This window comes from Aquarana catesbeiana, linkage group LG01 (genome assembly GCF_042186555.1).
Source record: "Aquarana catesbeiana isolate 2022-GZ linkage group LG01, ASM4218655v1, whole genome shotgun sequence".
In the NCBI taxonomy this organism is placed as follows: Eukaryota; Metazoa; Chordata; class Amphibia; order Anura; family Ranidae; genus Aquarana; species Aquarana catesbeiana.
Genome location: NC_133324.1, coordinates 97047845 through 97059868, shown reverse-complemented (window position 1 = coordinate 97059868; position 12024 = coordinate 97047845). Strand labels below are relative to the sequence as shown.

Sequence of the window (12024 nt, the reverse complement as noted above, 5' to 3'; positions counted from 1 at the left end):
GGGGGAGGGTCCAGAGACAGTGATAGCCAGCGCGGAAGATATTCCAGAGGGTAGTATTGGGGACATTAGTGGTAGGTTAACCAAAGCACAAAAACGCAAGGTGAGTATAGTAGCAAGTCCAAGTTGCAATCTTGAAACACCCAATACGAGGACAATATGCGACCGGTCTAAACTATGTGGCATGTTCACCAATGCCAGGAGCCTGGCGGACAAGATGGGTGAACTAGAGATACTGTTGTACAAGGAGGATTTGGATTTTGTGGGAATTTCAGAGACCTGGTTCAACAGCTCTCATGATTGGCTGGCAAACATTCAAGGGTATACCCTATACCGCAAGGATAGAGAGGGTAAAAAAAGGGGGGGGGTATGCCTATATATCAAGAATAATGTACAAGTGAATGTGAGAGATGACATCACTGAGGGGGCTAGGGAGGAGGTGGAATCTTTATGGGTAGAGCTCCAAAGGGATGAAGCTAAGGGGAAAATAATACTGGGAGTATGCTATAGGCCCCCTAACCTGAGGGAGGAAGTGGAGACGGATCTCCTATCACAAATTGGATTAGCAGCAAGGATGGGAAGTGTTATCATAATGGGGGATTTTAATTATCCAGACATAGACTGGGCGGAGGGAACCGCGCATTCATTTAAGGCTCGCCAGTTCCTTAATGTCTTGCAGGACAATTTTATGGGTCAGATGGTAGACGCACCAACTAGAAATAAAACATTACTAGATCTACTGATTACCAACAATACAGACCTGATAACAGATGTGGAAATACGGGGCAATTTAGGTAACAGCGATCACAGGTCAATTAGTTTCAGTATAAATCACACAAATAGGAGACATGAAGGGAACACAAAGACACTGAATTTCAAAAGAGCCAACTTCCCTAAACTACAAACCTTGCTAAAAGGCATAAATTGGGATAAAATATTAGGAACAAAGAATACAGAGGAGAGATGGGTTTGCTTTAAGAGCATATTAAATAAGGGCATTAGCCAATGCATCCCATTGGGTAATAAATTTAAAAGAGCGAACAAACATCCTGGATGGCTTAACTCCAATGTAAAAATGCATATAAAAGCAAAGGAGAAGGCCTTCAAAAAATACTAGGTTGAGGGATCATCCACAGCATTCAGAATTTATAAAGAATGCAATAAGAAATGTAAGGGTGCAATTAGGATGGCTAAGATAGAACATGAAAGACACATAGCGGAGGAGAGCAAAAAAAAATCCCAAGAAATTCTTTAAATATGTAAACAGTAAAAAAGGGAGGACAGACCATATTGGCCCCATAAAGAATGAGGAAGGACATCTGGTTACAAAGGATGGGGAGATGGCAGAGGTATTGAATTTATTCTTCTCCTCAGTCTTCACGAGTGAATCGGGGGGCTTCAGTAACCAAAACTGCAGTGTTTATCCTCATGACACAACACAGGAAGCACCTACATGGTTAACAGAGGACGGAATTAAAATTAGACTTGAGAAACTTAACATTAATAAATCACCGGGACCAGATGGCTTGCATCCGAGGGTACTTAGGGAACTCAGTCAGGTGATTGCCAGACCGTTGTTCCTAATTTTTACAGTCTATTGACTGGAATGGTACCAGCTGATTGGAGAAAAGCCAATGTAGCATCAATATTTAAAAAGGGCCCAAAAAACATCCCTGGGAATTACAGACCAGTTAGCCTAACATCAATAGTATGTAAATTCTTGGAGGGGATGATAAGGGACTATATACAAGATTTTAGTAATAAGAATGATATCATTAGCAGTAATCAGCATGGATTCATGAAGAATCGTTCTTGCCAAACCAATCTATTAACCTTCTATGAGGAGGTGAGTTGCCATCTAGATAAAGGAAGGCCCGTAGATGTGGTGTATCTGGATTTTGCAAAATCATTTGACACAGTTCCCCATAAACGTTTACTGTACAAAATAAGGTGCGTTGGCATGGACCATAGGGTGAGTACATGGATAGAAAACTGGCTACAAGGGCGAGTTCAGAGGGTGGTGATAAATGGGGAGTACTCAGAATGGTCAGGGGTGGGTAGTGGGGTCCCCCAGGGTTCTGTGCTGGGACCAATCCTATTTAATTTGTTCATAAATGACCTGGAGGATGGGATAAACAGTTCCATCTCTGTATTTGCAGACGATACTAAGCTAAGCAGGGCAATAACTTCTCCGCAGGATGTGGAAATCTTGCAAAAAGATCTGAACAAATTAATGGGGTGGGCAACTACATGGCAAATGAGGTTCAATGTAGAAAAATGTAAAATAATGCATTTGGGTGGCAAAAATATGAATGTAATCTATACACTGGGGGGAGAACCTCTGGGGGAATCTAGGATGGAAAAGGACTTGGGGGTCCTAGTGGATGATAGGCTCAGCAATGGCATGCAATGCCAATCTGCTGCTAACAAAGCAAACAGAATATTGGGATGCATTAAAAGGGGGATCAACTGCAGAGATAAAACGATAATTCTCCCACTCTACAAGACTCTGGTCCGCCCGCACCTGGAGCATGCTGTCCAGTTCTGGGCACCAGTCCTCAGGAGGGACGTACTGGAAATGGAGCGAGTACAAAGAAGGGCAACAAAGCTAATAAAGGGTCTGGAGGATCTTAGTTATGAGGAAAGGTTGCGAGCACTGAACTTATTCTCTCTGGAGAAGAGACGCTTGAGAGGGGATATGATTTCAATTTACAAATACTGTACTGGTGACCCCACAATAGGGATAAAACTTTTTCGCAGAAGAGAGTTTAATAAGACTCGTGGCCACTCATTACAATTAGAAGAAAAGAGGTTTAACCTTAAACTACGTAGAGGGTTCTTTACTGTAAGAGCGGCAAGGATGTGGAATTCCCTTCCACAGGCGGTGGTCTCAGCGGGGAGCATTGATAGCTTCAAGAAACTATTAGATAATCACCTGAATGACCGCAATATACACGGATATGTAATGTAATACTGACACATAATCACACACATAGGTTGGACTTGGACTTGTGTCTTTTTTCAACCTCACCTACTATGTAACTATATGTAAGGACTATACCTTAACTCACCACCCATATTAAACACTAAGGAAACCGTCAAAAGATTCTTCCATACTTTTTCCCCCTCTGATGAAGTTCACCCAACAACCTACTTAACACCCAACACTTTAATAAAGCTGGCCATACACAGATTGAATTCCAGCCGATCCAGTAGGATTTGTCATTAAGTGTGCGGCCTCCACTGTTTGGCTGAAGTTGATTGTTTAACCTGTTGTACCCCACAAAGTGAATGTGTGTGGTGGCAACGAAGGTGGTCTTTACTGTCCATGGTCAACAAAAGTTTCTGCACTGAAAGCACACTCAGAGAATAGAAACCAGGGCTCTAGTAATGATCAGGAGCTGGTGAAGCTGACTCCTGATCATGTGACCACTGACAGCCAATCACAGTTCAATGCACATATAGTGATCAGTAGATCCTGCTACCTCAGTAGTGAATAGAAGATAGTCACCCCCCTATATAGTGATCAGTAGGTCCCCCCCCCCCCCAATAGTGATCAGTATCTCCCCCCCATGAGTTGAACCCTCGAAGTGATGAGTAGATCCCCCCCCCCCATAGTGGGTGATAAGTAGACCACCCCCCCCCCCATAGTGGGTGATGAGTAGACCCCCCCCCCCCATAGTGGGTGATGAGTAGACCCCCCCCCCCCCCATAGTGGGTGATGAGTAGACCCCCCCCCCCATAGTGGGTGATAAGTAGACCCCCCCCCCCCCCCATAATGGGTGATGAGTAGACCCAACCATAGTGGGTGATGAGTAGACCCAACCATAGTGGGTGATGAGTAGACCCAACCATAGTGGGTGATGAGTAGACCCAACCATAGTGGGTGATAAGTAGACCCCCCCCCCCATAGTGGGTGATGAGTAGACCCAACCATAGTGGGTGATGAGTAGACCCAACCATAGTGGGTGATGAGTAGACCCAACCATAGTGGGTGATGAGTAGACCCAACCATAGTGGGTGATGAGTAGACCCAACCATAGTGGGTGATGAGTAGACCCAACCATAGTGGGTGATGAGTAGACCCAACCATAGTGGGTGATGAGTAGACCCAACCATAGTGGGTGATGAGTAGACCCAACCATAGTGGGTGATGAGTAGACCCAACCATAGTGGGTGATGAGTAGACCCAACCATAGTGGGTGATGAGTAGACCCAACCATAGTGGGTGATGAGTAGACCCAACCATAGTGGGTGATGAGTAGACCCAACCATAGTGGGTGATGAGTAGACCCAACCATAGTGGGTGATGAGTAGACCCAACCATAGTGGGTGATGAGTAGACCCAACCATAGTGGGTGATGAGTAGACCCAACCATAGTGGGTGATGAGTAGACCCAACCATAGTGGGTGATGAGTAGACCCAACCATAGTGGGTGATGAGTAGACCCAACCATAGTGGGTGATGAGTAGACCCAACCATAGTGGGTGATGAGTAGACCCAACCATAGTGGGTGATGAGTAGACCCAACCATAGTGGGTGATGAGTAGACCCAACCATAGTGGGTGATGAGTAGACCCAACCATAGTGGGTGATGAGTAGACCCCCCCCCCATAGTGGGTGATGAGTAGACCCCCCCCCATAGTGGGTGATGAGTAGACCCCCCCCCATAGTGGGTGATGAGTAGACCCCCCCCCCATAGTGGGTGATGAGTAGACCCCCCCCCCCCATAGTGGGTGATGAGTAGACCCCCCCCCCCCATAGTGGGTGATGAGTAGACCCCCCCCCCCCATAGTGGGTGATGAGTAGACCCCCCCCCCCATAGTGGGTGATGAGTAGACCCCCCCCCCATAGTGGGTGATGAGTAGACCCCCCCCCCATAGTGGGTGATGAGTAGACCCCCCCCCCCATAGTGGGTGATGAGTAGACCCCCCCCCCCCATAGTGGGTGATGAGTAGACCCCCCCCCCCCATAGTGGGTGATGAGTAGACCCCCCCCCCCATAGTGGGTGATGAGTAGACCCCCCCCCATAGTGGGTGATGAGTAGACCCCCCCCCATAGTGGGTGATGAGTAGACCCCCCCCCATAGTGGGTGATGAGTAGACCCCCCCATAGTGGGTGATGAGTAGACCCCCCCCCCCATAGTGGGTGATGAGTAGACCCCCCCCCCCCATAGTGGGTGATGAGTAGACCCCCCCCATAGTGGGTGATGAGTAGACCCCCCCCCCCCCATAGTGGGTGATGAGTAGACCCCCCCCCCATAGTGGGTGATGAGTAGACCCCCCCCCCCATAGTGGGTGATGAGTAGACCCCCCCCCCCCATAGTGGGTGATGAGTAGACCCCCCCCCCCATAGTGGGTGATGAGTAGACCCCCCCCCCCATAGTGGGTGATGAGTAGACCCCCCCCCCCATAGTGGGTGATGAGTAGACCCCCCCCCCATAGTGGGTGATGAGTAGACCCCCCCCCATAGTGGGTGATGAGTAGACCCCCCCCCCCATAGTGGGTGATGAGTAGACCCCCCCCCCCCATAGTGGGTGATGAGTAGACCCCCCCCCCCATAGTGGGTGATGAGTAGACCCCCCCCCCATAGTGGGTGATGAGTAGACCCCCCCCCCATAGTGGGTGATGAGTAGACCCCCCCCCCATAGTGGGTGATGAGTAGACCCCCCCCCATAGTGGGTGATGAGTAGACCCCCCCCCCCCATAGTGGGTGATGAGTAGACCCCCCCCCCCCATAGTGGGTGATGAGTAGACCCCCCCCATAGTGGGTGATGAGTAGACCCCCCCCCATAGTGGGTGATGAGTAGACCCCCCCCCCATAGTGGGTGATGAGTAGAACCCCCCCCATAGTGGGTGATGAGTAGACCCCCCCCCATAGTGGGTGATGAGTAGACCCCCCCCCCATAGTGGGTGATGAGTAGACCCCCCCCATAGTGGGTGATGAGTAGACCCCCCCCCATAGTGGGTGATGAGTAGACCCCCCCCCCATAGTGGGTGATGAGTAGACCCCCCCCATAGTGGGTGATGAGTAGACCCCCCCCCCCATAGTGGGTGATGAGTAGACCCCCCCCCATAGTGGGTGATGAGTAGACCCCCCCCCATAGTGGGTGATGAGTAGACCCCCCCCCATAGTGGGTGATGAGTAGACCCCCCCCCCCATAGTGGGTGATGAGTAGACCCCCCCCCCCCCATAGTGGGTGATGAGTAGACCCCCCCCCATAGTGGGTGATGAGTAGACCCCCCCCCATAGTGGGTGATGAGTAGACCCCCCCCCCCATAGTGGGTGATGAGTAGACCCCCCCCCCCCCATAGTGGGTGATGAGTAGACCCCCCCCCCCCATAGTGGGTGATGAGTAGACCCCCCCCATAGTGGGTGATGAGTAGACCCCCCCCATAGTGGGTGATGAGTAGACCCCCCCCCCATAGTGGGTGATGAGTAGACCCCCCCCCCCCCATAGTGGGTGATGAGTAGACCCCCCCCCATAGTGGGTGATGAGTAGACCCCCCCCCCCATAGTGGGTGATGAGTAGACCCCCCCCCCCCATAGTGGGTGATGAGTAGACCCCCCCCCCCATAGTGGGTGATGAGTAGACCCCCCCCCCCATAGTGGGTGATGAGTAGACCCCCCCCCCAATAGTGGGTGATGAGTAGACCCCCCCCCCAATAGTGGGTGATGAGTAGACCCCTCTTACCCAGCTCCCCGTGTGTTGGGTGGTTGCAGTGGGTGGTGAGGAGGGAGGTGAGGTCGGTGATGAAGGGGGCGGAGGAGGTGAGGTGTCCCTTGTACAGGATGCTCCGCCCTCTCCGGGTGTAGTAGTAATGATGTAGGAGGAGATCACACAGCAGAGATCGGATCCGGTCTAGCTCCTCCCCCTCCTCCGGTCCTCTCCCGGTCTCCGGTAGTCCCGGTCTGTAGGCGGTCTTGGTAAAGTGCTGATACCAGCGGTCGGAGTTCAGGGCGAAGCTCTGCGGGTACACCACGTACTTCAGGCGCTGCTGCCCGGTGATCAGCTGCAGTTTACTAACAATGTCGGTCTGAGCGTGTACCCGGCTGTAGTGTCCTTCTATCCGCCGCCGCCGGGACGCCTTACTCTTGGCGGTCATAGAGGCCACCACCGGCGGGTAGAGGGAGGTGCGGGGGACGGCGGGCTCCGGGGGGAGGAGCAGGGCGGCCGGTAAATCGACATTGTGCTGCAGCCTGCCGAAGATCCTGCGCCCCGCCATCTTGTGACCCCGGCAACCAAGGACGCGACCTTCCCCGGAGGGCTCTGATTGGATGCGTAGAAAGTCAGCTGTCAGTAGAGTGGCCAATTGGGAAGGACGGCCGTCTAGCCGAAAGTCACGCCCCCCCGCCGCACAGTCCAGGGTAAAGCACGTGTAGGAAGAGAGGTCACATGATAAGAGGGGCGGGGCTGATTGCAAGCCTGTCTCAGTTCAGAATAGGTCATACTTCGGATTGAACTACAGGCGAAACTTTTTTATTTTTATTTTGGATAGAGTAAGGGAGGGTTAAAACCTCTGTCAGATTTTTGTGTTTGCTCTCTGTGTACTATTGCAGAAATTTCCTTTCACTTCCTGTCCTATAGCCAAACAGGAAATGAGAGGAAATCCCTGCAAATTAGGGGAATTCCTTGGGGATCTCCAGGTCACCAGAATTAGTCACCATTGAAAGATTTATTACTTTTTTGGGAACAGCCCAAAATTTGGGATTTTCTTTTACTTTCAATGATAATGGTATACAGGACCAATAGAGAGGAGGAATCTCCCTAACAGGGGCACGAAAACAATAATAATGACAAGTGTTCAAATCCATCTCTCCGCTGTTTAAAAACTAGAAAAAACGTTTTGCCTTTAGTAGGGATGCACCGATACCAATACCAAGCATTTGTACGAGTATCGGTACTCATGCAAATGCTCCGATACTTAATCCGATACCTGTTGTATTGGACCTGGCGTCCTCAAGCTCAGCAGGTGGGCCTGGCAGCCTCACAGATGATCGGTGCAGCGGTGGGGGCAGTTAAAAGCACCAATCTCCCTGTATAGCTTTTCTGACAGTCGCTTCTCCTCTCCCTCAGGTGCTTTAGTGAAAGTTCTACAGGGAGATCGGTGCTTTTAACCCCCCCCCCCGCCACACCAATAACCCCTGACTGTCTCCTGTGGCCTCTTCCCCCTCTCCGGGTCCCTGGCTCCCCAGGACCTCCTCCCTCTCTCCGGTGTCTTCCCTCTCTTCGAGTCCCCATGTCCTCCTCCCTCTCTCTGGTGTTCTCCTCCCTCTCCGGGTCCCCATGTCCTCCTCCCTCTCTCCGGTGTCTTCCCTCTCTTCAAGTCCCCATGTCCTCCTCCATCTCTCTGGTGTTCTCCTCCCTCTCCGGGTACCGGGTCCTCCTCCCTCTCTCTGGTGTTCTCCTCCCTCTCCGGGTCTCGGGTCCTCCTCCCTCTCTCTGGTGTTCTCCCTCTCCGGGTCTCGGGTCCTCCTCCCTCTCCGGGTCTCGGGTCCTCCTCCCTCTCTCTGGTGTTCTCCTCCCTCTCCGGGTCTCGGGTCCTCCTCCCTCTCTCTGGTGTTCTCCTCCCTCTCTCCGGGTCCTCCTCCCTCTCAGTGGTGTCCTGCTCCTTCTCTCCGGGTCCCACAGGGATCAGGTGCTTTATTGAAAGTTCTACAGGGAGATCGGTGCTTGTAACTCCCCCCACCACTGCGCCGATCACCCCTGACTGTCTCTTGTGTCCTCCTCCGGGTCCTTCTCCCCCTCTCCGGGTCCCTGGTTCCCCGGGTCCTCCTCCCTCTCTACGGGTCCCCGGGTCCTCCTCCCTCTCTCCAGTGTCCTCCCCCTCTCTGGGTCCTCCTCCCTCTCTCTGGTGTTCTCTTCCCTCTCCGGGTCTCGGGTCCTCCTCCCTCTCTCCGGGTCCCTGGTTCCCCGGGTCCTCCTCCCTCTCTACGGGTCCCCGGGTCCTCCTCCCTCTCTCCGGTGTCCTCCCCCTCTCCAGGTCCTACTCCCTCTCTCTGGTGTTCTCCTCCCTCTCTCTGGTGTTCTCCTCACTCCCTGTGTCCTCCTTCCTCTCTGGTGTTCTCCTCCCTCTCTCCGGGTCCTCCTCCCTCTCAGCGGTGTCCTCCTCCTTCTTTCCGGGTCCCATGGCGATCAGGTGCTTTATTGACAGTTCTACAGGAAGATCAGTGCTTGTAACTCCCCCCACCGCTGCACCGATCACCCCTGACTGTCTCCTGTGGCCTCCTCCGGGTCCTCCTCCCCCTCTCCGGCTCCGGGTCATTTTCAAAAAACATTATCAAAAAATATGGGGATTTGGTCACTGCGACAAAGTACCCCATGGTTAGTGGGTCCTACGTTATCCATAGATTGGGAGATGTCTTTTTTGCATGTGTGCTCTGTAATATTTTGTTCTGTTGGGTCTTATGGCTGCACAATCTTTAATGCATCTTTTAGAGTGTGCCCCCCAAATACCTTGGTTTCTATTGTATGGATTCTGACCAAATCCTTTTGGGCAGGAGCACCCCACTCCCTCATCAGTGCCTCTCATTAGCGTCCACCTGTGTCATGGGTGGAGACCTTTAGTTCTCCCATATCTCCCATGGTTCAGAGAAGCAGGATCTCCCAAATCTATGGATAGTGTAGGACCCACTAATCATGGGGTACTTTGTCGCAGTAAGTGGGCTTAAGCACCATATAGCAATATGGTGTGACCAAATCCCTATATTTTTTGATAATGTTTTTTGAAAATTTCTAGGTGTTTTAAATAACCTTGCAGGAGGTAAATGTCTTTTTTTGCATGTGTGCGCTGTAATATTTTGTTCTGTTGTATGGTCTTATGGCTGCACCATCTTTAATGCATCTTTTAGGATGTGCCCCCCAAATATCTTGTTTGCCGATTTCAGCTGTGACATTCAGATGGTAGAGTCAGAATTTGGCGTAAACAACATGAAAGTATGGATCCATCCTGCCTTGTATCAACAGTTCAAGCTGGTGGTGTAATGGTGTGGGGGATATTTTCTTGGCACACTTTGGGCCCTAATTGAGCATTGTTTAAATGCCACACTCTACCTGAGTATTGTTGCTGACCATGTCCATCCCTTTTTGACTAAAGTGTACCCATCTTCTGATGGCTACTTCCAGTGAGATAATGCACCATGTCACAAAGCTCAAATCATCTCACCACTGTTTTTTTGAACATGACAATGAGATCACTGTACTCCAATGGCCTCCACAGTCACCAGATCTCAATCCAATGGAGCACCTTTGGGATGTGGTGGGACGGGAGATTGGTATCATGGATGTACAGCTGACAAATCTGCAGCAACTGCGTGATGCTGTCATGTCAATATGGATCAAAATCTGAGGAATGTTTCCAACACCTTGTTGAATCTACAGTATGCCACAAAGAATGAAGGCAGTTCTGAAGGCAAAAGGGGGTCCAACCCAGTACTAGCAACCTGTACCTAACAAAGTGGCTGGTGAGTGTATATAGGAAGTAGGGATGGGCAGAACACCCCCCAGTTGGGTTCACATCCAGAACATGTGAACGGACTGAAAGTTTGCACGAACATTCGAACACCGTTAAAGTCTATGGGACTTGAACGTGAGAAATCAAAAGTGTGAATTTTAAAGACTAATATGCAAGTTATTGTCCTAAAAAGGGTTTGGGGACCTGGGTGCTGCCCCAGGGGACATGTATCAATGGAAAAGAAAGTCTTAAAAACTGACTTTTTTTTCGGGAGCAGTGATTTTAATAATGCTTAAAGTGAAAAAATAAAGTAAAATATTTTTATTCCTCGTACCTGGGGGGTGTCTATAGTATGCCTGTAAAGTGGCGCATGTTTCCCGTGCTTAGAACAGTCCCTGAACAAAATGACATTTCTAAAGGAATACAAGTCATTTAAAAATGCTTGAGGCTTTAATGTAATGTCTGGTCCCGGCAATATGGATGAAAATCAGTGAGAGAAACGGCATGGGTACCCCCCCTCCCACAGTCCATTACCAGGCCCTTTGAGTCTTGTATGGATTTTAAGGGGAACCCCGCACCCAAATTAAAAAAAGAAAAGGCGTTGGTCCCCCAGGACCTATATACTCTGAACAGCAGTATACAGGCGGTGAAAACAAGACAGGGACTGTAGGTTTGTTCTTATGTAAAATCTGTTTGTAATTTGGAACAGGTACATTTTGTAAGTGTAGCTCCAGCCAAAAAATCTATTTTAAAGCTTTTTGGAAAACATAGCGAAGGGTTATCACCCCTGTAACATTTGTTTTGCTGTCTGTGCCCCTGTTCAGAAGATTTCACCTGACCTTCTGTCCCAATGACAATTGGATTTTGAAATTTTGGGTTTTTAAGGGAAAAAGGATTGGTGATAAATCAGTGGAGGAGACACAATGTAATTACATGCCCCTGTTGAACAGGGGCAGAAAAATTGGGCCTTTGGTGGTGGTGGTGCCACAACACTGTAAGCCCTCACAGTTACCCTTGGTGGGCGCAGGAATGGGCCCTGCTGTGAAATAGTAGATCAAAAATTGTAATTACATGCCCCTGTTAAACAGGGGCAGAAAAATTGGGCCTTAGGCAGTGGTGGTGGTGGTGCCACAACACTGCAACCCCTCACAGATACTCTTGTTGAGTGCAGGAAAGAGCCCTGCTGCAAAAGATTACAGCAAAAATTGTAATTACACACCCCTGTTAAACAGGGGCAGAAAAACTGGGCCTTAGCCACTGGTGGTGCCCAGAACCAAAAATGTTCTTAGAAGCTATCAATATGAACAATGAGGAGGAATAGGATAGTCACTCAGCATAACAGGATAGTCACTCAGCATCAGCATAGGCAGTCTTCAAGGGATCTCACATTCATAAAAAAAAATTAGTCGGTTACATCAGCATCAGGTGCTTGGTAGCTGGTGATCCAAGATTCATTTTTATGAAGGTGAGCCGATCAACCGAGTTGGTGGACAGGCACACTCTGTGATCGGTTACAAAGCCTCCAGCGGCACTGAATGCGTTCTGAAAGAAGGCTGGATGCAGGACAGGCCA

General features: G+C 50.3%; 1 protein-coding gene across 1 annotated transcript in view; it reads right to left on the bottom strand.

Annotated features, from left to right (window-relative positions):
• MRPS30 (mitochondrial ribosomal protein S30) overlaps positions 1–7273 on the bottom strand; it is a 37635-nt gene extending 30362 nt beyond the window's left edge. The window contains exon 1 of the mRNA XM_073622142.1: positions 6693–7273. Coding sequence (XP_073478243.1) covers positions 6693–7224 — 532 coding nt within the window. The 5' untranslated portion in view covers positions 7225–7273. The remainder of the gene's footprint in view (positions 1–6692) is intronic.
• Between the last annotated feature and the right edge of the window lie 4751 nt (positions 7274–12024).